At 39.2% G+C, this 27489-nt stretch overlaps 1 protein-coding gene across 9 annotated transcripts in view; it reads right to left on the minus strand.

Annotated features, from left to right (window-relative positions):
• DOCK3 (dedicator of cytokinesis 3) overlaps nucleotides 1–27489 on the minus strand; it is a 184742-nt gene that overhangs the window by 124718 nt on the left and 32535 nt on the right. For all 9 annotated transcript variants that reach the window (XM_064432344.1, XM_064432350.1, XM_064432343.1 and 6 more), the window contains exon 6: nucleotides 5–153. In XM_064432344.1, the coding sequence (XP_064288414.1) occupies nucleotides 5–153 (149 nt within the window). The remainder of the gene's footprint in view (nucleotides 1–4; nucleotides 154–27489) is intronic.

Consider the following 27489-nt stretch of genomic DNA (forward strand, 5'->3'; position numbering starts at 1 on the left):
TTACTCATTGCCCCAGTCCAGCCTCACTGTGAGGTGTCTCTTGACCTCTCGCACCTGATCCTGTGTCAGGTGCCCCGAGAGCAGCTGCCTGCGGAGGTCAATGAGCTCATTCATCACATGCCGCAGCTTGTAGAAAAGATCTACCTTATGTTTCTGCAAAGGCACAGTTTTGGCAGGAGGGGGGAGGAGGGGGAGAGAAAAAGAAAGAGGCAAGGAGGGGGAAAAAAGCAGAAGAAAGAAAGAGAAGGAGAGAGAATAAGTGTGGAAAGAGAAAGTGTGAGAAAGAGAGAGAGAGAAAGAGAGAGATTAATAAGTTACCCAATTTTCATTTAATTACCCTAGAGGAACATCAATCCAGTTTTTGTGAGCCTTAAAATATTTACATCAAAAAGTAGTGTTAACTGATACAATTCATAATAAATAACTTCTTATTCCTGTGGTTTAGGCTCAATCTGCTAAGAGGCCCATTTTCTGATGGAACCTAATGCTAAATAAGAGGATTCATTAGGCACAGCAGGAATCGCTTATTCCAATCATACAGTAAATGTAAAATTTTAGATTTAAAGTGATAGAGGTGAAAAAGTTTACTTCTGTCAGCAGCTAACTGAATGGTTCTGAGCAGGCAGCAACAATGAGTCACCACAACAAAAAAGTGTTTTAAAATTATTTGTGATATTCCAGCTTCTAAAGTTCAGCCAGGTATGAGGGGGCTGGGTGTGTGAAAATTCATTACCTGGCACTCTAAAAAAGGACTAAAGCAATTAATAATAAAATCCACCAGGAAAACCACTTTGAAAGCTAAAAATTTCCATAGATAATATAAACCCCCCCACATCATCACCATCAGTAAGGACAAATAAACAGAAAATACCCCCAAAAACTTCCACAACTAACACTGTAATCCTTTCCAAAAGAACTGGTATTAATCAGTTATGGAAAAAAACCCTCTTCACCAAAACCAAATCCATTCCAACCAGACAGAAGTGGAAATACTTTTTTTCCCCTGCAGGAAATCATCATTTGTGAATTCCCCAAAAAGGAAAGTTTGAGGCCAACAACCAAGGCCACCCATAAGAGAAGATAAAATAAGGACATTTGTCCATTTGTCTCTGTTCTGGGCTAGGACTGTGTGTCAAGGGGGCTCGTCTCCATCCAGTCAGTCTCCAATACTGCATAAAACAGCCAATGTGCCACAAAAGAGGAGCCCAAGAAGGAAAACAAGATCTCCTGATGCAGCTGGATGCTGTTATTTGAACAGCTGAGCTCCATTCCCAGTGCTTTGCAAGGGCTGAAGTGTTTGAATCTCACTTGGGAAACACCGAGTGGAAGGACTGACACGGAGCCTGGATCAGCTGGCCCTGCCTCCATCACGTCTCTGCTTGTTCATGAGTGGGTTATAACAGCCCTCTAAATACAGACACCTGCATCTACCAAGATTACTTCTGACAGAGGAACATCCACAAAGAGAAACATAAGTGTTTTCTGTTGCAACACATTATTAGAACAAGTGTTTTTCAGTTGTTTACCAAAAATAGCTGAGATGAGATGAAAAAAGAACTTCCACCTACTTGAGTTTGTTTTCCTATAAGACCACTAGATGTGCATGACTTAGGAAAACAGACATCAATGCAATCCATTATGATAAGCATTTTTAAAATTTCTCTGAACCTGATTACACATCTGTTTTGCTGAAGCAGGTTAAGCACAGATGGCATCATCAGTTGTTCCTATCAAACAATTTTGAGATGAAAAGATGCACAATCTTTCAACTCTGCATCAATACTGGTTCTGGTCCCACTTGAAATAAAGAAAAACAGACCTAACAGAAAGACATAAATTTCTGGGGCTGAAAAAATGTATGCAAGGAAGATAATTGTGCATAGCTGATAAGCTTAAAATGACTCAATTTTGTTTAGGTTTTATTACTAAATGTGGTCAAAAGTAAATCTTATATAAGCTGATAATGACAGTAGGTATGGGAAATATCCAATTTTATGGTGTGGAAATTGTCCATTTTTATATGCTATTTATGTGAACAATAAAAGGTTGTCACTTTTTAAAACACAAGATGAAAACAATTGAGTTGGTAGTATCAAAATAGCAATTTAGGTATATTTTAATAATAAAATAGTTGGGAATTAAATTATCATGAGAATCAGGTCCCAAACCATCATATTCAGACTTGCCAGGTAAACCGGCTAAGAGGGCCACTTTCTTACTCCTATGATGATGGTTCAAGGTTACCAAAGCAGTCAGGTTTAGAACACCATGCTGGGTAAATTACAGTAGGTTCTATGGTTATGTTTAAACAGTCATTTTATACAAGCCAAGGAGTATCAGAAATACTTACTTTAAATACAAATAAAGGAGAATTACAGAACATAAGTGTTTCACCTGCTTTAAACTGAATGCACAAGTACTGAGAGAGAGCTAAACATAGGGTGTCCTTACAGAGAATCCAAGGTCCAGGGCATGGAAGGGAAGAAGAGAAAGCCAACAGAGCCTGTGGCTGCGATCTCAGGGAAACTCTTATGAAGAACCACATATGCAAGATCCATGATAGTGAAGGAAAACACTCATGAGAGAGAAAGGAGAGCTAGAACAGAGTTGAAAGTGGCTTAATTCCAGGCTTGCAGGCAGAAGAGAGTTTGAAGCAGTCAAAAATAGTTTCTAACATGCCTCCTCTACAGGAGCCCAGGGACTAATGAGCTTCACATGGGAGAGAAGGAAGGAGATACACAAGTGTTAATGACTTCTCTTTCAAGATGAAAAAAAAAAAAAATCTTCAAAATTCAATACTAAGCTAAGTTACTTAGGATTCCTACCCCGTGTAAAAAACCTGTATAAGAGATGGCCCCAGACACCACATTTAAGAAATAACCCCCTCTGCCTCCCCCAAATTTTAAGTATGAAAATCCTTCCATTTTAGTTAGAGTAGCACCATAAATAGACCTCAAACTTCATCATCTTGTTAGTAGTTAAATAAAGGATGTGCAAGTTAGTCTGATGTGCAAGCATTCATTCTGTTTCACAGTTAATTTGCATACAATCTCTAACCTCTAATTTTTTCAGCTGGCTTTATCACAAGCTCCCAAGCAAAGAACACCTTATCAGTCCATCCAGAATGACCTGCTGTGTGTATTTATAAACATATTTGGCAAATCTGGAATATAAAAGTAAGTATTTCTGCAGAAATTTTATGGTAATAATTAAAATGAGTCACAAACAAAGAACCTGGATGGCTTTAATGAATTGGGACTCTCACAAGCAGCACAAGTCCTCTAACACATCTTGTTGCCTCATTTTACTATCCCCAGACACAAAAATACATGCTGTGTTTCTTTGATCTGTTATAACTAACAAGTCATGCTTATCAATGTTTGGATCATCTTCAGATGTGCAGCTATGCATCAAAAAGTGGAATTCTGGCAGTATTTTTTTCTTTTAAGGACTCCGCATTAACTCTGGAGGTCAAAAGCCAAAAGATGGGTTTGGTGTGGAACTTCCCCCACCTGGCCCCTCTCCCACAGGCCAGGGCAGGAGGAGGAAATGACAATATCTGTGGGCTGAAATAAAGACAGGGGGCTCACTCACCAACCACCATCCCAGCACAACAGAACTCCCTTGGGGAATTTATTTATTGCCATTCCAATGGAGTTGGGTGGGGAGATACGAAGACACAAAGAACCCTTGTTATCAAGCACTCCCTTCCCAAGCCCAACATTTTTTCCCTGTACTCCCAACTCCTCCATCCTTCACAGAATCACTTCCTCCCGACCAAGTCAGGAGAATGGAGGGGTCAGTCCATGGCAGCTCCTCCTGGTTCTCCCTCCCCCTCACAGTTTTCCCCTGTCCAGGGTGGGTTCTGCCTGCACCGATCCCAGTGTGGATCCCAGCTCCATTGCCTGTTCCCCCTGCTCAGCTGCAGTGTGTGGGGCTGCTTCTCCCCTTTCCCCCTCACCTCCCTGCCCCACAGCTGCTGTCCCAGAGCCCCCAGCGGGGCTGAGCCCTGTGCAGGCAGCTGCGATCGGCCTCTCCCCTCACACCACGGCCAGCCCCACACCCGGCACGGGGGCTGGGGATCCCACAGCCCAGCACAGGCCCTGCTTCCCTGGGCTCCCTCAGGGGGCTTGTGAAACACCACGGCTGCCTCTGTCATCTTCTCTAAATAAATACCACATCATACGAAAACACATAACAGATTGGTATATTACAGCAGATGACCTATTTATAGGCACTTTGTTACCATGACTTCATTTACCACCACTGTAAAGTCAGGATTTTGCCTCTCTCAAGAGCAGTCCCTTAAGACATCTCCTATAAAACTGCCTTAAGCTGTAATGAGGGAGAAGGGCACAAAAAATTATTTTCCTTATAAAAGCAAGTGAGTAGCTTTTCCCAGGTTCCTTGTTATGGATTTTGGTATCTACATTAGATATTAAAGCCTGCAAGCACCGTCAGCACATGAAAGGAAATACTAAAGCTAGAAGGAACACAACAATCCTGCCTTTCTTCTCAGTTTTGTCAGGATGATTTTAATTAAGCTAATTACTTTATATTAAAACTCTGTTGGAATTTGAAGATCTTGGCAATATTTATAGTTTAGTCTTACTCAAAATCTGTAATATTATTACCATGCAAACCATAAACTTCACCTATCAAGTCAGAGAGTATTTATCAAGTGCCTGATGATCAATAAAGGTCAAACTACAGGTCAATACAAAGTTGTCTCAAAAACAGGAAAGAGCTAAAAGTTTGTGGGGGAGATGTGGACAGTACACAGGTGTCCTGACTGGCACCCATAGAAAAAGCAATTTGAGAGCACAATTAATACTTGCACATATTCATCAGTTCTCCATATGTGCCTAGACAGCTGGTCCTCTTGGATTACAGAACTAAAATGGACTTTAAAAACTATTAAAAAATACAAACAACAAATAAGTGAAAACAACATCAAGCAAGAATAAAGTAAAACTTCTCACAATTAAATCTACAAACTCCATTTACTAAGGGTTGAGGTAGCATCCTGGGGTTTTCACAAGAGGCTGGGTGTGAGCTCATCCCTCTCTGACAGGACACCATTAAACACTGAGAGTCACTGGATCACAGAATTGTTAAGGTTGGAACAGGCCTCTACAATTGTCAAGTCCAATAAACAACATAAGTCTTCCAAATCAAGTAACAGACTGAGAAAGGCATCTCAGTTTAGGTTTATTTTCATTCTTCTATTCTGAAAGTCTCTATTAGTTCTCAATTTATTAATAAGGATGCATTATCATGAGTTGTACTTATTTTGTCTTATGAATATTCATAGCTTTCAGCTTCAAACAGAAATTATTTACTCCAATAAAAATCTATCTAAATTGATTCTCTACTGTATTCACTGAGGGCATTTCAATTTACAGTTTGTAATAAAGCCCAGTAAACCAGAGGGACAGAAAAAATAAGTTCTTCAGACTTTTGCCATTGAAAATGAATAAAATATCTTAAAATACTGACATGTGACAAGGGAAGAACTTAAGCAGTAAAAAGAATGATGTAACATCAATAAAAAAAGCAAAAGCAGAGAATAACCGGCAAAACAAAGCCTGTACAAGACAAACAGCGATGTTGCTACAAGCCTTTCCTTTATACTAGATCAAATAACCTGCCTGAATTACCATATATCATACTTCAATAGTAATTTTTTTCTAGATCTACTATGTCCTCATGCTTCTTCCAAATAGCTCAAAAGCTGAAAGATATATTGAATTTACATTAGTAACTTCACAAAAAGGTTCCTTGCACTCTTGGCAACAATCCAAGAAGAAACCAACAATTCTGGCTCTCCCTGAGCTGCAAAATAAAACTAAATTCTCAGAAGAATGCAGCCTGTGATATGAAGCCCTAAATCACAGAGAAGCTGATTGGATACAGGCACCTCACAGCAGCAGTGTATATGCAAACTTCTCTCCCCTCCTTATTCCCCCCATTTCTCCTAAATGTATTAGAAATTCCATTTGTGCAGCGCTTGTGCTGGCCTCCCTCTCTCCTGAGGAGCATTTAATATGCTTTACCAGAAACCTTGTGCAGCAAAGCAACAACTGGATTGCCTCCAAAATAATTTCAGAACTCCATTGGATTGGATTGCACATTTTAAAAAAATTAAATTAATTCAAATTCTTTACGATAAACCAAAACCAACAATGGTTTGTTCTGCTCCAAAGTCCAAATGGTGTATTTAAATCAAAGCTATCTGCCAACACATCCAAAAACCTGGTGATATCTTTTATCTGCTGCAAACCAGACAAACACCCTCCAGCCTTCCACAGCTTTAAACCCCTTGCAGAGGGGAGCTCAGGTAGCACTGCAGCAACAGAAGCACTTCAGGAACAGCAGGACACAGGAGGACAATTCTCACAATGTCAGCAAAGCTCTTTTGCCTTGAAAAAGCTGATCTCTTTCCTCAGATTTCCTATGAGGGAGACAGTGGGTAATATTTAAACCTGTTGTCACAATGCTCTCTATTTAACAAATCAACCCATCTCAGTTCAGAGCTCTCCACAGACTATTATGAACAAAAATGTTTTTACAAAGGGTTAGTCCCAATCTATTGCTCTTCTTCAAGAAGAAAAATGTTCTCCTATTTATTTGTATCACCTCACAGACCTTAAATGATTAACTCACACTAATGTGTAATTCAGAGCCTATTTTTATTTATAGTAACTCAGTATAGTACAAACAACTACTCCACTCTAAACATCAATTATGGCACATGTAAATAGCTCTGAGTACAAGTTATTACACTCCCTGGCAGTCAAGATGTGCATCTTGACTCTCATATCTCTTCCTTATTTACAGCTTCAGATGCCTGAGTTGTCTAATACAGCAACTTGGGACAAGTACAAGATGACAACATTTAACAGCTACAGAAACAAGTTAAAACAAATCTAAGACAATTCTGATGTCTGACATTTCCTACTATCACTATTCATATGCTGTTGCTACTCTTAAACATCATCATCAGGAAATGCACCTTGGCCAGCATGAGACAGATATTCTGGGGTTAATTTGTGTTGTTTTAGCTTTTTTGGTTAACAGAAAAAATAGAATGCAAAGAAGAGAGACTGGTGTTCTCCAAGAAAAAATATAAGGGGCTCTGTGGAATACTTACTGTGAGAAGAGGAAAAATTTGGTTGAAGAAATACCCCAAAGTTGCCCTCTGTCTAAAGCCCTGCCCTACCCTGGCTGCAGAAAACCCTGCCTAACAAGATTGTGGCACAGCCTGCAGCTTACCATTGCTTTGCTGAGATTGAATTGAGTTCCTCAAGCTTTAGGAGTGACAGCAACATTAACCTCATTTTCTAACATCAGCATAAACTTTTAACAAAGCCTATGGAAATGGAATTGAAGGGGATAAACTTAGAGGTTTAATTCTTCATTTCGGTAATACTGCAAAACAAGTGACATTAACACCCCTTTTCAATCCATATTACATTTATTGAATTCAGCTCCAAATCCTTTGGATATTAAATGTACTTGTTTTTATGTTGTAAGAACATCTTGTTCTAGACATTCTTAAATGTAAGAATGTACAATTTAGGATAAAATTCCATTCTGAGGAAAAAACATATGCATGCAAGGCTTTTGCTATTTAATTAAGGATGATTTCCCCCAGTCTTGAATGTCTCCATCATGACACAGATGTGTTAGGACACAACATGAAGGCAACACATTCTGCTTTATCATATTTCCTCAGAAGTATGACTAACAAGACTAGCTAAGTTAGCCTTCTGAAACACAACACACCAAGGAAAGACCCCAAGAACAAGAGGCGGCTTCTTTTTCCCACTGTGAACTTTTTTTAGGTTGTTGTCCTGCTTTTTGTCCTGCTCCCTCCTCCCCTCAGGATCCTGAGCCCTTCCACCTCAAGATCACTGCTGCTAAGGACACCTTTGACCTTCACATCCCCAAACTGTCCTCCTGTTTGTAAACACGAGGTCCCAGCAGTGAAGGAGCTTTAATAAGCACAACTAGAATTGGTACCAAATGTTCCCTGCTCACATCATCACCTTCCATTTTCCTCATACACTTGTGCCTCCTATTTACATTAAAACCACAGACATAATAGACCTTTCCTTTCCAAAACACATTTGCTGAATCATGTGGGATCTTCCAGAGGGAGAACTGATGGTCCTGAAATACAGCAAAGGTATTTCTTCTGCCATCACAAGTTCTGGTCCTACAAAGCTTGGAATATTGGTACATGTGGCTGGAAGAGGAGCACTCCCACCCTCCTGCTGGGATCTCAGCACAGCCTGCTGAGATCCAAAATGCCTGCTGACCCCACTTATCCTGATGGACTGGAAAAGGGGAAGCTGTGTGACCTTCACCTGACAAAGAGCTAAACCTGGAGGACTTGAGGAAGATGCTCCATTCAACACTGACTGATGCTATTCACCTGTAAGACAAGCAACAAGCAAAAACATTCTGCTCTAAGAGAAACTGCAACAGTATTGGATAAGTGTGGATGCCTCTACATTTTACGCTTTCAGAAGACTTCACTATCATTTAAATGCAAAAGAAATGAAGAAGAAAGCTTCCCACCCATAACTAAATGGTTACATTCTTTTGCAAATACAACATATTCCTCCACAAAAATCAGTATTTTAAGGTTGTTTCCTGCATGACAGAATTATATTACCTTTTACATCAGGTTTAAAGTAGAGTTAAATACTTTTGTTTACACTTTGAATAAACATGACATATTTATTGAAGTGGTTTTAATAAATAACATTCAAACTAATTGATAATAGTCATGCTAAGTTAGAACTTGCATGATAAATATCTTTGAAGAAATTCAAACTGATTACAGTGTATTACAAGTTCTGTCAGATAAATAGTTTCCCTTTAGCAGTGCCTTACTGTGCCAAATTTTCAAGCTGAAAAATACTTTTTCCCTTAAGCATTTCCAGTGCATTTAAATCAAACATCTGCTCTTCCAATGCTATTTACATTCTTAACAGGGAACTTCACATCCTGTGGGGTTCAGGGATACAACCTGATACTTTCACCCTTTTCCCAGCTCCTCTCACAAAGTGTCCCACAGGGCACAAAATTAATATTCTCCTTCACATATTGGAGGGCTCTAGAAGGAGTATTACTGCTTTGGACCTGACAAACAGCAATTTTTCAGAGAAAAAAAGCTCAAAGAAGTCCCAGAATCTGTAGGACTGGGTCAGTACGAGTCATCTTGAACATTTTTAACAATTCTTTGTCAGGGTCCCTGAAGGTCATACAACACAAGTTCATTATGTTAGAGAAGATTTTGCCAAAAGCCACTTTAAAGCAGCATTAGGGGTACTTAAAACACTAAGAAAGAAAACCACAAGCAAAACATACCCCATTATTCCCACAAAATACAGAACACAGACCATTATTTGCAAACTGGTTTGATTAGTGCATTTTGTAATTAATGATCCTGGGCATGGTGCCACCATTTGTCTTCCAACACTTCTGTGAATCCCTAAAGAAAATTGCTGACTGGATTTCAGTGGTTTTCCAGCTAAACTGTCTAATGGAAATTCAAACCAGTAAAGGCATTTCAACTATGCCTCTCATAGACAGGTTCCAGTAATTTGCAGTTCTCTAAAAGAGACAATTTCAGCTTCAGAGGAACAGTTCTAAGGAAAAAAGTCTTTGGGTTTGCAAAGTCTGAGATCATTGTCCAGCAGAAGAAAATCCTTCACAAGGGAATCAGTAGCACATTTACCCAGCAGTTTCAATGGAGATTGATCTATGTCTATGCTCCACACAGATGTTTAGTACAATTCTAATCCTTCCTGGAAGCCCTAATTTTGTCTCTATAAAAGAGATATATAAAATAATAACTTGGCAGAGTTCAAAAACAGTACAACTATTTTCTACGATTAAGACCAAGATGCACTGAAATTATGTACACCTTACTTGTAAGCTCAGGATTTTTTGGAAGGGAAAGTGATCACCCAAATTGTTTTCTAACTTAAAAAATCTACAATTTCAGAACAGTCGTTTCTGTTGTGCATTATGATGCAGTTTTTTCTGTTCAAACACCAGAAACAAAACAAAATTGTGAGAATATGAAAATCAAAATTCCCTTACACATGAGGACATTCTCATTACTGAAGTAATGATTCTTTATGGCTCTTTGAGCTATTTCAGTATATGCAAACTCCTGTTGATTTATCAACAGTTTTAACAGTAACGCTCAATGGTGGCTCAGACACATTTTGTGCCTCCCACCATTATAAAAAAAAAAGAGAGAGAAAATAAATGCAGGAGCCACAGCTCATTTCTGCAAAACATCTCTGAATGTTCCTAATTTGGAGCATGACAGGCGGAGAAATGAGGTGCAGAATAAAGGGATACACACACTTGAACCAGCAGCTGTCCTCTCCCTTGTTCAAGTCTGGATTTTAGTGTTTATACATAATGAACAAAAGGTTTCTAAAGAGGAATATCCACAGAATACCAACTGTGGCAATGACCAGCACCATTTTCCTACAGCCTCGATCTCAGAGGGGTTATGGACACAAAATGTGTGAGAGCAGGAATATTTGGGAAGCCAGGACAGACAGTTGTGAGCCTTGCAGGCCGTGGTGGCTGTGCTCAGGTGCAGAGATCCCCATGTTTTAGGGGTGGTGTCCCCACAGAACAAATAACAAATGGAATTACACAGTTTGATCTACCCAGATACTCTGTGAGAGGAGAGTTTGGGTTTCAGAACAGCCAGAAATGTTGTTAGGAAGAGCCAGATCCATCAAAGTAAGATTTATATAAACAAGTCATTTCTTCTGCAGCTCCGCACATGGCCTCAGGAAAAATACTGGGAAAATAATAACTGATTCAAATGCAAGCTAAGCTACTTCACCCTGTGAAAGAACATGTGAAGCTGAGGAGTTTAAACTCTGGCACTGAGCTGATAGCCATCCCATAATACAGCAGGAGTGAAAACAAATTACAATTTAGCAGTTAAACAACAAGCACAAAAAAAGAAAAGCAGAATGCAGCAAATAGGATATAAATTATAAATAAAGCCTGTTTTTAAATATTTGCTTTCACTCATTCTGTAATATATTCAAGTCTTTGGTAAATAAAAAATTAAAATAGTTCAAAAATGAGAGGAAGGATTACAAATAAAAAGTTAAGAGAAAACAGGTAAAACTCCCAGGATAAAGAATTAATTCCAAGCTGTTCAATTTAAAAATGTTTGTTTCATGTATGTGACAAAAGCAGTGCAAATATTTGTAAAGGGACCTGAGGCTGGCAGTTGTTAAAACTGTAGATTTTAAACAAATATCCCAATAACAACAGAATAAAAATCTGGTTTTTTCACTCTGGGCATCTCATTATTCTAGAAAACAGTATCAAAGCATTCCTGTCAGTGTAGAGTGCAGGTAATTCCCGAGCTTTTTTCCATCTGTTTTAAATAGGGTCACCTTCTGAGGTGGAAGTTGGGTGTTTTCACTGGGGCACAGGATGCTCCACAGACAGAAGCCAAATGCAAAGGAAGAAAAACATCACTGCCCAGGGAGAATGGTGAAAAGCTCCAGTAAATAAATGACAGCCAAGCAGTGTCAGCAGCATTGTTTGCTGCCTAGCACGTCTGGCAGAGCAGGGCCCTGCAGGACACAGCTGATTCCCACCTGCTAAACCTGCCTGAAAGGCAAAGGAACCGGTCCTGACTCAGCCTGACACCTTCACCAGGCAACTGAACCATTTCTGCTGATCTCCCACTCAAAGATATCCAAAATATCTGCTGTTCCCTACCGTGTTTGAAACGTAGGAAAACCCAAAAAAAAAGGTATTGAATGTCAATCTTTTCCACAGCTTCTATATAAATAGCCAAAAAGCATGTCCTCACCAAGGAGATAAGTCTTCAAAAACCACAAAGAACGTGTTTAAAGGGGTACAAGAATTAGCACTTAATCTCTGAAAGGCATCACTACTCAAAGACTCCTAAAAAACCATTAGTCTTTTACATGCAATGCTCTTGCCTGAAAGAATATAAAACCCATCAGTGCAGCACATCCCCTACCTCATAGCATATTTTTTTTTTGTATTTTAGTAATGCTGTTTTTCAACACAGCTGGTCCTGACTAAACAGATTTAAAGACTCATCCATTCCAAGACTATAAAGGATTATTGTGATTATCTAGTCTGACTTCCTGCAGGGCACATGCCATAGAAACCTGCTCACAGATTGCTGCAACGTACTTCCTCCAGGATAATGTGGCAACAAATCATCTAAAGTACAATCCAGTCTTGTTTTAAAGATATCAGTAATAAAGAAACAACTGCTTTCCTTGATTAATCTATTGCTAATCACCCTAATTATTAAGAAGTGCCTTCAATAGTATTCCAAATCTGTATGGCTCTGCTTTGTAAAAATACTGGGATTTGTCCTCCTTTTTTTTCTTTGAGAGAACTGACAGATTGTTGACAGATTACCACAATTATCAATCAGCTACCTGCAACCCTCCTCCACATACCCATTTATAAGTCACAATAGGCTGACTCCTCACTCAACTTCTGCAGTTTGTCTGAGCAAATGTGCAAAGTAATCTCTTCACTCTGTCAGGTTTCTGCTGGAACATTATTCTCACTTTTATTTATTTAATTATCTTTCTATTTTTATCTATTATACATCAAGAAAACATGGATAAACAGGTAATTCTTTCAAGCAATAATAAGAATATCCAGAAAACATGATAATTTTTAAAGGTTGGATTTCACTCTGACTTTTTAGTCTAGAAAAGACAAAATTACAAAAATAATTTAAATCTAAAACTTGCAGGAAAGAGAAATGGAATGAGCTCTTCTCCTTGTTCATGGCAAATACAATGAGGAATAATAAGAAGGAGAGAAGACTGAGCATAGGCTTCAGAAAAAAAACTGTAACTCATATGGCCCAAAAAGTACTGCATTTTTGAGAAACTGCAAAATACCCGCTGCTGCAGATACATTTTTTTAAACAGGCAACACAAGCACACTGAAAATGCCATAGGTGGGCATGAACGTGCTGTAAAGGACTCAGATGAGCTGGAGATCCACTCAGGGCTGCCCCTCCTAGGACTCGCTGCCACCATGGATCACCTTGGAACCTTTCTGGCTGCTCCCCATCTATTTTGAAGAGGACACTGCAGCATCAGTAGCAGCTGCCCAGCAATCACCTCATTAATTTATACAGAGAATTTTTTAATTTTTCTCCCCCTCTGCCCCTCCAGATGCCCCCTGTCTAGAAAGGCAAGACTTCTTATCCTCTTAGCTGTCAAAAGCAAGGAAGAGGCTGATGTTGGATTGCTTTGCCATAATAATGTTCCATCATGGTAAGTGTCACTGCACCTCAGGACACAAACACCATCTGTGGGGCCTTTCTATATTTGGATGTATTGGAGTCGGTGCTGTTTAAATGAGCCAAGTGTCTGACAGAAACCACACCATTTCTGAACTAATCGTTGTTTAACTTCCTATTTCTGCATCATCAGCAATTTCTATGTCACTGATTTTTCCTGATTGCTATTAATAAGACTAGTGAATAACAGACTAGAACACATCCCTGCAGGTCCTATTACAACCAGCAGCACTGAATAAAAATTCTCCATTTTCAACTGCTTTCTTATCAATTCATCTGTTTTTAAACCACTCAGTAAGTGCTAGATTTAATTCTACACTTAATTTCTTTAATCATTGTGCCAAGGGAGAGTTAGTTAATAGCATCAGATACTGGAAATTCCAGCTAGATAAACGGAAGATGTTTTTCCCTTGTGGGTGGTAAAAATCTAGAAATGACATTTTCCAAGAGATGTTGTGGGTTCCTCAAAAATATTCAAACCTCAACTACACAAGAACCTCAACAACCTGCTCTAATAGGGTCTGCTCTGGGGAGGAGGTTGGACTGGAGACCCCCAGAAGTTCCTTCCAATCTACCCAGTTCTGTGATTCTGTGCATGTAAAACTGAAGACACAGCAGTAAAACTCCCTGTGTGCCAAGTGAATATTCCTCATCTAATTCTATCAGATTTTTAAAGCTGGAAACTCTATGATGGAGAAAACAAGCACAGCAATAATCAAAGTTCCACAATAGAAGAGCCTGCAGTTCCAAAAATAGTAACTCGGCCATTAGATTATTACCAATAATATAAAAACTCTTTTTCTGGGTAACCACTCAGTTATGACATTGAAATTTAACGCTGTGGCAGCACAGCCCATTTAATCCACCAGAAATTCCTGTCTGAATTGCCTTCTGCTTCACAATATGGATGAAGTTGCACTGCAATCCTTCCCACGGCAGGAGCTATAAAATCACATTTCTTTCCTCTACACAGCCACGTATATGCAAGAAAATTAATTTTTTTTGTTAGACTGCGTTCAAACTGGTAAACAGGTTCAACATCATAGGGCAGAAGGGTAGAAGAAATCAGGAAAGGAAAGGTGATGGCTTAGATTATTCAACCCATTACAAGGTCCTGGCCAAGCCAACTTGAGGACCTCTAGTACAAGATGTTCCATAAGGCACAGCTCTCTCATTTCCTCTAATAAAATGGAGGAACTCCAGTAGAAAATGGTGCCATTCACTGCACAATAATGTTCTCAAAAAAGCAGCTGAGATAGTACCAGCATTTGCATTGGAAAGTGTAAATGTAAAATGACAAACATGGAGTACAAATGGTTCAGCCTATTGTCCATGTGTAAGAGAATTCTGGCTTTTCTTTTGCAAAGCCTGTCAACTACCCAGATATGCATTTCCCAGATTTACTGACAAAAAAATCCCCTTGGAAAATAGTAGTGGAATGTGTTAGAGGTGTTAAAAAATTATATCTTAAAACAGAGTATGGCTTTTCTAGGATAAATAAAACTGACAACTAGAAAAAAATTATTTTAGATTGCTTCACACAAGAGAATTCTTTTAAAAAAGGAAAGTACACAATGTCTGTGTTTCCTCTTTCTGCAACTATTTTAATACCAGCATTCTGTTCTTTATCTCACACAGCAATGCAGTGGCTTCAAGAGAAATATCAAATCATAATTATGTTCCTACCAGAACACTGAGCTGTTAACAGAATAACTGTTGAATGGAAGTTTGCATTTAGCTGTGTTTCTAATGTAGATTTACACGATGACAGCAGCAGTATCACAGTGAGAGCTGACAAGCCTGGCAATTATTGTCAGATCCAGACAGAACACTCACCAGCTACTTCAGAGTATGACACCAAAATCCAACAACAAGCCTAAGTGGCTCATTAAAATCATCCTCCTGACTCTAAACTTGTCAGTGATGCTGCTAGTTCCCCAAAAACAAACTGCCATTCTGTTTCTGTTCTGTGACACAAGCAGCAGACAAAAACTGGCAGAAAACTTATTGTTTGGTTTGTATCTTCTTAGCACTTGATTGGTCACAATATTTTTTTCCCCTTTTGAAAGGCAACTGGATATGCCCATTTCCCTATCACTTCTGCCTTTTCAAGAAATAACTGCAACATCTCTTCACATCACTCCTTATCAGCTAAACAAATTGTCCAGTCAATTTTTTAATTGCAGGAAAAATTAAGTTAACACTTTTTTAATTGTCCTCTTTTATAATAGTTAAAGTAACAACTAAACAACAACTGAGTTATTTAGGAAAGCAAGAAGTATCCAACAAAATTCAGGAAATAAAAGAAAACACAGTAAGGTTGCATCAAAATAAAGACTGGGATTGACTGGGAAGTGCCTGCCAGGGAAAGGGAGATGAGAAGTTAATGAGAAGCTCAGATTGGGATCCTGAAAAAAAAATGAGACCAAAAGGGCCAGATGGGGGGAAAGAGTCAGGTGGAAGAAATGGGGTAGCTGAGTTCACTGCATTAAAGTACAAATCAAAGTTTCCCAGTATTTAGGGTGGGGTTTCTGTCTGTTAAACATCTGAGGCCACTGAATCACTGACAGGAGTTCTGACAGACAAGGGGGCAGGTCCTCAGAGCACAGTCATGAGCCAGCCTGAACTGAGCCACCATCCTGCACAGGGCTTTGAGAGCTCCACAAAGGTGACAGGGTTTGATTCTTCTGAAAAAGTACACCTTATGTAATAGGCACCTCCCAATTCAAAGTGACAGGTTAGTTGCTTTTTTTAAAATTATATTTTGGAAATATAAAAACATACTACAGCTCTCTAAGGATCCAGCATGTTCCATAACTTCCAAGATCAAAAGCTTCCATCATCACATACATTTCAATGAAATTAAAATACTAATAATACCTACATACAATAAAGTTGTTTGGTTGTTACAAAAAACCCCAAATCCAGTGAGTAAAATCTTATTTTCCTCTTCCTTATCTTCCATTCTAACAACTATTCGATAATTAACACTTTTATTTGTAGTAATTTCATTAACTCTATCATGAAAACCTGCCACACACCTGTTTCTTTACAATGTCCTTTTCATTAGTGAACACACAAGAAAGATTAAAAAGAAACCTTTGCTGCTGCTCTTTCCCTGTTTACCCAGAAAATAAGATAATTTTCTTTTACTACTGTAAGCCACTATTCTATGCTACGTTTTAGAAGTTCATTAAATTTCATCTAAGTAGCTTTCCAAGCATGTCCTTTAATGAGAAAATAACAAGTCCATTTGACAGTAAAGGCACTTACCAGCACTAGGCACTCACTGGGCAGAATCTCACCTGCAGAGAAACTGCAGTGCAAGGTAACTTGGCACAAATTAAACTTGAGCTATTCGGGTCACAACAAAAATTCTGATACCAAAAATGTTACTACTTTACTCCTTAAAAGTGATAATTTCTGTGTAACTACCTTTAAAGTGGTAGCTTCCCTGTGCACTCTGTACAGCCCGCCAGGTCACATACAGGCCAGAAAGAATTTATTGATTATTACCTAAAGTTCTGAGACTACTGAAAAAAAAAAGCACAGAGAAAGGCAAAGATGGGTTCCCAATATAAAATTACTGCCTCAAAACTTTACTGGCCTACCCTAAAAAACTATTACAGGCTGTCAGTAATAGATGTGGATATGTACAACACAAGGATCACTTCCAGGACTTTAACACCAGTTTATGCACCTGCACACAGTAAAGTGAGCTTAAGCTAATTAATAAAAGAAAGCTGGAATAATTATTCTTAAATTAAAGAAATACTTTCAGTAATATCACAGTCAAAAATTGATAAGAGTTTTTGATAAGCATCAACTTTTTGATAAGTTCAGCCTCCCAGCCAGCTGCCAAGTGACCGAGGGCCATGAGGCTGCTCCCTGAGGGGTGGGTGGCAATGGCACAGGCAGGAGGGGACAGCAGGGGACAAAACGCCTCTCTCAGCAGCAGTGCTGCCTTACAGCAGTGTGGAGAGTCCAGAGAGGTGTTAAATAAGTGTTCCTCTGCTTGTGACAGGATGCAGGCTCAGCTCTGTTCCTGAATGCCTCTTGCACAGACTACAGAACAGGCATTCACAAACCCCCCATCAACTCAGGATGTATCAGAAAGAATAAACTGAAATCTGCTCCATCATCCACAATTTAATTTAGATCAAACAGCCAATGCTTGAACAGCAAAGAACATAAAAGACACCACTGTTTGCCCTGCTCTGTAAAGGGCTTTGAACTCAGACTTCTGTCACTTTGCTGAAACAAACACACACTTCAGATAACGAACTCAGGGCTCAGCACCTTCCAGATTTATGAGAAGCTCTTTCAGCTCAGCGAGATTGCAAAACTCACACCCAGCTCAGCAAAACACAGTGAAAAGAAAGAATTAATATAGTTCTATTGGTCCTAGGAAGCCCTATGCCAAGTCACAGGAGCACACAATCTCAACTGCTGTGGGTAAGACTTGGACCAAAGAGTAGGCCTTAAATACCATTTCCATAAGCAGCTAAATTTCTTTGAACCACAAGCTATTAGTTCTCCCTACAGCAGGGGAGGTTGCTGGTTTTCCTGGGTCTCTGCAGCTGCTGTGCAACACCCCAAGCCCCCTCAGCCACAGCCCTGGGGATGGATGCAGGGTTTGGCTGGGCAGTGCTCAGGCAGCTCCAGGCCTCGCTGTGCCCTTGGCAGCTGCAGGAGTTGGTGCTGCAGCAGCACAAACTACAGACCACATCCCCAGGAAGCCACTGATAAAAGAGCTACATGTATATTATCAGAAAATAATATAACCCTACACATGATTTATGTTTTCCATTATTCCAGTGACAGTTTTTTCTGTAATACATATTGGATCTCATCTAAACACTCTGGATCTTGACCTACTAGTGGCAGGGAGCACTGGCAGGAAAAAGAAATGAGTATTTGTTTTATAAACTGTTAGGGTGCCCTAAATACCTTTTGGAATTAATTCTTCATATCACCTCTGATGGATTTCTTTCCAAAGGCAGTATGATATTTTCAGGGATAATCATACAATCAGAGTATCTTTCTCACTAAACAGTACAGTAATGGCAGTGACAGCAACTAAAGACTTTGAAATCAAACTTGGCAATCAGTATTCTTTTGATATTTAATCATAATTTTATGACTGAACCCAAAGCTGTATCTATGACCAACCAGCAAGCATAAGGCTCTACTCTAAATGAAAAATGAAACAAAACCACCATGGAATTTACAGGAAGATGAACACAAAAAAATGCGAGAACCTGAGAGTTCCAGTACTGTCACAGAATCCTCTCCCAATTTTTTCATGTTTCTTTCTTTTCATTCCTTCTATTTTAAGCAATCACTATGTGTAAAACATAGCATGATTAATTTCTATTAAACAATAAAGCTTTATGAAACAGACAGAAGAATTTCTGAAAGGAGAATGCATTTCTCCAAAGGCCATGAATCACTATTAACTTAAAAATAAGATGTAACAACAACCATTTAAGAAATTATGTGAGCAGTTCCCAAAGATACAATTTATATTAATTTCCCCCTTCTTCATTCCAATAGTCACCAAAAATTGTTATGAGAAGTCTGCTCAAAGAGAAAGTCAAGGACTCAAGAAAATGTGGTTAAACAACAACTGAAATTAGCCTTGCTGTCTGTGCTTTACAGTAGTTTTTGATTGCATGACCACATCCAAAACCTCTCTTTATTCTGACTGACCCAGGAACAACCATCCTGAGTTTCATTATCATTTGTGGCTCAACATACAGTTCTTAGGGCTTAGTTCACTAAAAATTATTCAGATCTGACCATAAAGGTAGATATTTCCTATTCCTAATATTTCTATGTAACACTGAACATCCAAGTGCTTCAAACCTACAATATTTTTATGAAAACATATGCAAGACCAGAGATGTATTACCTTGGTTTTACAGAGAGATTGAAGTTCTTTTCAGAACCCTTAGGGACAAAGTAGACTGGACTGGGAACACTGGCATTTCTCTGATCTCGGATGTTTGCCTTTGTCACCCTGCTCATACTTCTAGAACAGTTTTAATTTACCAATTATCCCTACATTATATCCAATCATGTGGATGGAAGCTGAAATAAGAAAGAAGAAACAGGTCTTCAATAACCTTAAATATTTTCATTTCACCTTAATAAGTCATGTAAAATTAATTGTCCATCCATTTGCCAGGCTTACTACTGAGTTTTTAAATTGAGATGCATTTTTATCCCTGTTTGTTTATCAACCATTGCCTCCTCTCCAGCCAAATGCAACAATGCAGAGTAATCAGATTTGGCAGCCCAAGTGCTGGCTGTCCACTGCTGCAGCCACAATGTTTGCTCACTGTCACTCCAGTCACAAAGGATTTACTCCACTTGTGCTACACTGATCCATATAACACTGATTTTCCTACCCCTCCACCAGTGAAACTGTCTGCTATCTACTCCTCTTAGAAAACAATGTGTATATATGTATTTAAATTACAATAACTATTAATTGCTGCAACTGTTATATTCTAGTTGCCTTTTTCTCTCTCTGTGTTAAGGACAGAAAGTGGCATAAATCAGGATAAGACTGAAGGACACTTCTTGATACCACATGGACCACAGTGCCATCCAGGCTGCCAAAAGGACAGATGTTCTTTGCTTTTCTACTGAACAACAGTTTCTGTCTTCTATGAAATTAAATCCAAACTGTCTTTTTAGTTCCAGTAAATACCCACTAGGGATGATCAGCCTCTTCTTTTGTAAGCCTTAACCATGCAGAGCACCTTGCTCCCTCCAAAAAGCCAGACTCCCAGTCTCTCCTAGCCCTTGTCCCCCACTCTTAATTTTCTGTTCTTTAAAAATCAAACCCCTGTGTTTCCTCAGTCTATCTCTGGAACACTAAACTCCAACCACATGACCACTTGCCTGTATTTCAAATACAATTCTGTAACATCAGCAGACGTAGAACAGCCCAGGTGATTTTCTCCAGTGACAGACGAAGAAACTCTCGAACTTCTGTTCAATTTTTTGATTAAAACCTTCTTTCTTTTACTTAATGCAATTCAACATTCAGTGTGCTCACAGTGAAAAGAGACCATTTGAAATCATCTGCAGGTCAGCCACTGGTCTCCCCTGAGTAAATTCTGTTTCTTTGTTGGTTTTTCCCAGTTGGTCTTAAAGCAGCATTCAATAAAATCAAACTCCCATGTTTTAGTATCACACAAGATCTTTACACGTGAACTGTAGCACTGTTTGCAGCATGTACACGGCAATACTATACAAAGAGGCAAGAGTTCTTTGTTAACTATAAACCAAAATACTTGAAAAATTTAATCTAACAAACCCCCTCCAAATCCTCACACAATTTGCAATGAATGTCAGTATAAGTAATAAAACTACTGTTTTATTTACCAAAATAAAAGAGTATATTACAGCCTCCCATATCAATGACTAAATAACACTTCCCTACAAAGCAAGAGGTTATAAAATACCCTGCATGTCATTTGTCACAGTAGGACTTGCAAAGGACACCAGAAGGTGACTTATATTTAATTCTGTCTTTACTTTTAAAATCTATTAAAAATCTATCCATCTCCATGGTAACTCAAAACGTATACTCCTCCCACACAGTCTGATTGATAGTTCTTAGTTTTTGTTTTATAGTCAACCTTTTGTTTGCTTGAAAACACATAAAAACTGTTTAGTTGATCCTAATAATCTTAAAAGATACCATAAATCTGTATGTGGCACTTAATGAAAGGTATTGCATATGTGGCTCCTTGTTACACTGTTGTTTAAACCCAATAAACTGCCATAACATCCTGTGGTCTTCAAAGCAAAGTAAATTTCAAATCAATTATAATAGATTTTCAGCTTTTCATGGTATAAGACTTGCTTACAAACAAATTTTATTTTACCCTCCTAAAAACTTATACCTACTTTTAATTCCTTAGAGCTCAGAGTCTTTCACAAATCACTATGAGAGACTGACTACATAAAATTTCTTAAAATTAAGGAAAGAAAAAATAATAATTATGGGAACCTGTTATAACCTTAAAATATGAAGCACTTGAACTGAACTTCAGCAAGTTAGTACTAAGGGGAGAAGTGTTGAAAGGGATTGCATTTTATAGCAGGAACCTAATAAATATTATGTGTAATTTCTACATGAATACTGCTCTTCCAAGGAAGAAATGTAGAGAGAGGTCATGACATCCACCAAAGACCTCCAAGAAACCACAGCTAATAAAGTGATGTAAATTCAAGTCTCAATTTGACACAGCAAGAGAAGGGCTTCTACTCAACTTTCCAACACACCTAAGCAGCACAAAATTCTCTGATTTTACCTACAAAACCTTCTAATTGCCTAAGATAATGAGCAGATATAAAACACACTGTGAGACTTATACATTGAGGTCTTTATTTTGGTCCCCACAACTCCAGAAAGATGGGACAGACTGGAGCAGGTCTGGGGAGGGACACAAAGATGATCTGAGGGCTGGAGATCCTGGCCTGTGAGGAAAGACAAAACCAGCTGGGTCCTTTCTCCCTGGGAATCCCAGCTCAGTACTGCAGCACCAGCACAGCCTCCCTAAGAGGATGGAGGCTCTCTGTCCACAAGGAGACACAGGGAAAAGACAAACAGCAATGGGTGTAAATTGCACCAGGAGAGCTTTCATCCCAATGGAAGAAAGAAACTCCTTTCAATAAAAACACATTCACTGGATTTGGACAAGGTGCTACATAACCCCAGGCAGGATCCCTTTCTGACAAAAGGCTGGGCCAGATGATATTTCAAAGTCACTTCCAACCTGTGACATTCTGGTTTTTCTCCAGATTCCCCCTCCATGAGTAAAGATACTGAGTTATACAAATATCCACCTTCAGCATACAGTGCTGAAGTGTTCATTATTCTGCATTCTCCAAATCATTCTGCACACGCCCATCACAACCCAATCAAGAAAAATCTTCAACTATTTTCTAGTAATCAAATAACAAATCTGCTAAAAGTCTCAGATTCAGTTGCTAAGCAATGAGATGATTTCTCAGTGCACTGTTCCCTCTGAGGAACTGAAGAACTAGATGCTCCTGGAAGTGGAAATATTTACTCTTTGTTTCCCTCATATGCTGTGCAGCCCTTAATGAGACTATCAGCTGCCCCAAACTCCCATCTGAGTTCCTGGTCACTCCATGAAGATCCATCCTTCACTCCAAACATAGAAAGATATAAAAATATCCATACCACAGCTGAACACTATCATCCAGAGTCCTGTCTTCTAAAGTGATAACTGAGTCTCTCTGTTAATGTCAACTGAGGCCAGACCACCTCTTCAGATTCTTTTAAAATGACTCTCACAAACCTGAACAATCATCCTAAAAGAATTTCCCTTCAAGGTAACCTTGAAAATGACATGAAAATAAGAAAGAGGGCCATGTATACACCAATACTGTTTCTGTACATCTCTCTTGGTACAAATACCTCATCTTTCCAGGAATCTACTTGCACAGAATTCAAGAGTGTATTCAATATGCTCAGCCTTGACTTGAAGAAATTCTGTTCCTTGAAGGGAGACCTTCTGATACAGCACATCCATTTCAGGTCATGTCACATTTTCTTCTGCCTACAAACTTCAGAAAATGCCTCAGCGATTCCATGTTTTATCAGATGTGGAGCAAAGCACATTTCACTGAATAAAAATGTCTCCTAGAACACTCCCCATAAGAGTAAACTACCTCAGTGATTCAGTGAATGGCATTTTTCAAGATGAGTTTTAACTAGTGCTTCAATTTTAGGGACACCCAAACCACCCAAATCACATAGCTGCAATTGCACCAAGTCCTGCTACCCACTGTGTTCCTTAATAGGATCCCTCAGGAAATTTAAAAAGAGCCAATGGGAAATTGGTTTCACACTGAGCTGGCAAAAATTCCATCTATCCCCTACACCATGAGGTCTTACTCCTGAAAGTGGACAAGAAGTCACCCCACACATCCCCCACCCCCCTTGCATGAAAGTAGCAAATTAATGTTATTGATCTGACCAAACTCTAAATTAGGCAATTACATTTGGTCTCTCCACAGTCATCTGCTCTCTCAACAGAAATAGTCCTCACATCACATCGGAGACTCTGAGGAATTTTTTTTACAGTTAAAATAGCTACTGTGCACCAACAGTGAGTTTCAGTGATCTCCTTAGCTGACTTAAAAACTCACAGGAGTCTTGTTTGACCTAATTAACAAAAGCTTACAGAGAACTTGCAGATCCTTTATTTAGAAGTAGTATAAAAATAACAAATCTTATCAACACATACAGGGTAAGAGAGAAAGTTAACAACCTTACTGGCATCATTTTGCTGTCTCAACAGAAGTGAGTAGACTGGTGTGGGTAACTACCCAAGAGCTGCACACACCCATTTCACTGTAACAAATGCAATTTTGCATCTTTATCCACCTCTGTGCCTAAGCAAGTCTCCCCAAGGTTTTTTCTTGCTTTTCTGCTCTTTTCCTTGTCCCTTCGGAGCAGGCACAAGAACAGGCTCAGCTGCTTACAGTGCTACACTAATAATCTCACTTTTCCTTTCTCCTCCACTCCAAATTAAGTGCAGGACTGGGGGAGGGAATCACTGGCATGTTTTGCTTATTGCCTTTGCAATGCTGGGAAACAATAAGTAAAATCCTCTTCTAAATTTCTTAGGCTTTCACAGAAGAACATAGTTATGGTGTCCAAATGAATCTAAAGAACAACAGAGTATTGGAGCCAGGCAAAACACCACCACAAGATACTGGGTCTGAGCACCTACTGACAGCACTCAAACACATGAGTGTGTGCAAACACACACAAACACACACACATCTGGCCAGCTGTGGTTAGCAGTAACCCTACCCACATTACCAGCAATTCCAGTGGCTGCATAGTACAGATTTTAAACACTGAGATCCACACTCACAGTGAACTCCCTCCTAATGATTTTTACAACAGCAGTGAAAGTAGGAAAAAACAAACCAAGTAGGTCAAATAGAACAGTGGCTTTTTTTGCCAGAAAGTAGCTATAAATCTCATTGCTTCAGTGCTCATCTCTGAAGCCTGGATACAGCCTGGATACAGATCAGAAGGCAAAGAACTGCTTCCATTTTCCAGTGCCATGACATTGCCTTGTCTGCACACAGATTACCTATTGAAATAGGGGAAAATGTGCTCTTCAACAGAATCACAGAATGGTTTGGGTTGGAAGGGACCTTAAAGCTCACCCAGCTCCACCCCCTGCCATGGGAAGGGACACCTTCCTTTGTCCCAGGTTGCTCCAAGCCCCTGTCCAACCTGGCCTTGGACACTTCCAGGGATGGGGAAGCCACAGTTTCTCCAGGAACCCTGTGCCAGGGCCCCACCACCCTCACAGTACAATTCCTTTTTCCTTGTATCTAGTCTGAATCTGACCTCTTTTCATTTAAAACCATTACCCCTTGTCCTATTGCTATGGACCCTGCTAAAAAGTCTGTCCCCAGAACCATAAAAGTACTATCATCTTTACTCCTTCATTAAAAAATAAATATTTAAGTTCCATTCCCGATTACTCCATCTATTTAAAAATAGATTATTTTTAAGTAGGCATAGAATTTTTAACAAGGTTATAGTTTTTTGCTAAAAATCCTATCCAATATAAATAACAGATTCTGATATTTTCCATCCAAGTTTTATTTATATTGCTTTCCAATTGAAAAAAACCTCTGACATTTTCAAAAAAAACTTGCTGTTTTGTCAGTATTTAAAGAGTTATATGATCAGAATCCAACTACTTAGAGCATAATTTGTTTTCACAGTAAAGTAAACAACACATCATACATCTTTCTATTTCAAATTCATTTCAGGCACAGCCCTTTCTCTGTGAACTCATTACAGACAAATGTCTTTTTCTCCTCAGACTGAAACTTGGCTTTCACCTTGATAGCAAAAATTTAAAGAATATCACAGCCCTGTGCAATGCAATGATCTCAGGCTAACATTTCTAATATATATTTCTCAGAAATCTAAACTAAAATTGCTGCACAACTCCTGTAACTCAAACCCATTCAAGCTTCCCCACGCACAGCTTATTCCCAGCACTGGCACGGGCTCTCTGTGGTCAGAAGAAAATGAGGAAGATTCCCAATATTTTATACCAACTAATTTTCTGCAACTGTCTCAAAGCTGTGCTTTACTTCACCCTCTCATTTCTCGCTGTTCTCCTCCTCCCTCCAATTTTCTGTCAGCAGAACTTGCTTATCTTGGAACAACACAGCATCCCTCTCCAGGCAGTGTTTTAATCACTGCAGGCTTCCTGGGTATTACATCCCAGCTCCCATTGTTTCTCCGAGAGACAAACACAAACCTTACAATGCACCTCAACAATACTACCAAGGCAATTGCTGGGCATTTTTAATTGAAACAAACTTGGTCTTTCAAACCATAATCCAGGTAGGGAGTTCACCAAAAAGCATGAGATGGACATTTGAGCCTATTTGGAGATCTTCAGAGAGGCTATTCACATTGTTTGGCAGCCCCAGTGACCAGTGAAGGGCCCTTTGCAGGCACTGACCTACTGAGAGTGTCTGTGCCACAACCAGCACTTGAATTTCCCCTGCAGTAAGAAACATTTCTACAAAGCTGACTAGGCACAGCAGCATGACAAATAACATTAATTACATTTCTTAGATGATTCTTGCTACAGTTTGGGAATAATAAAAATTTCTGCTGCTGCTGATCCAACAACAAACAAGGACTTCCATTTAGTCTTTCAATATATTTTAAGGTATGTCCTTACACAGCTTCCAGCCTGAACACCAAGGATGAAATTCTAGTCCCAGCTCTGCCACAGGCACCTCAATGCATTTCTTCATGCTTCCAATGCACAGCCCACAGATGGGACAAATATCAATTACCCCCTTAACAATGGTGTAAATTTTTCTGCCAGAAAAGCTGTGCTACTGTATCAGTGGAGATAAGAAACCACTGAAGGTGCTCAAACATTGGCAGCTTGGCCCAGGGAGGCTGGGGAGTCTCCATCCAGGAGGAACTCAAAACCTGCCTGGTGCAGTCCTGTCAGCCTGGTCTTGCTGACCCTGCTTAACAAGGCAGCTGATGATCTCCAGAAGTCTCTTCCAATCTAAACAATTCTGTGGTTATTTCTATATTAGAATTTTTAATTTTTCCTAAGTTTTTGGGAAAAAAACCCCTACAACACAAAACAATGTGTTTTTTACTCAGAAGCTCTGCCAATTTCTTCATCATGGAGCAGATGCCTCCTTCCAAAGTTCTATGAGAACAGTAAATTCTTTCCCCTGTTATTTAAGAATACAATAATGTTTTGTGCAATGTTATAAGAAATATAATGAGCTACAATAGAAAGCAGTCCCAGAAAGAAAAGTCACTAAATGAAAGTTTATAGCTAGAGCTTTCTCTCTCCTTCCCCTCAAGGAACTGTTGTTAACAATAAAAAAGAAATACTTGAGTAGAAAGGAAGCTTAGCTCATTTGTAGGTAAAATGGTTCCCCTTTTTCCAATTTAATACCATTGCCAATATTACTGTTGTCATCTTCAGCTGACACTGGGGAGAGGGGAAGAAAAAAAATTTACAGGAAGAAAACAGAAAACATCCCTTTATTCCTATATGCAGAGAGGAATGTACATACAATGGAAAAAGGAGGAGTACTAGGTGTAAAGAGTGGTATAAAACATGACATATGCCACATTCCCTGCCCCTCCTCCATTAGATCAGGTGCTCCTTCCCAAGAGAATACCTCCAGGGACATCTGACCCACAGAAGAACTGGGACCAGTTATGATTTCATAAGAGTTGGATTGCTTTTTGAAGCACAGAACAGAGCTGCTTATGCTGGAGGTGCACTGGACTCACTCCACTGGATCATTCCTGGTTGGTTTCCTAGACATGTAACTGTTGTCACTGCAGGTTTAAATGAGGAAACAAAGCTCCTGCAGCTCTGTGTAGAGGTATTTCTCTAAAGGAAGGACAGGAAGGAAATGCAAGCTTAGATCACCTACGGTTCTTGATCCTAATCCTACAGTGAAGGCTTGCAATTACTAAGCTAAAAAAGAGAAGATAAAAGCCAGGAAAAAATACCTTCAAATACTCAAGT

This window comes from Passer domesticus, chromosome 9 (genome assembly GCF_036417665.1).
Source record: "Passer domesticus isolate bPasDom1 chromosome 9, bPasDom1.hap1, whole genome shotgun sequence".
NCBI lineage: Eukaryota > Metazoa > Chordata > Aves > Passeriformes > Passeridae > Passer > Passer domesticus.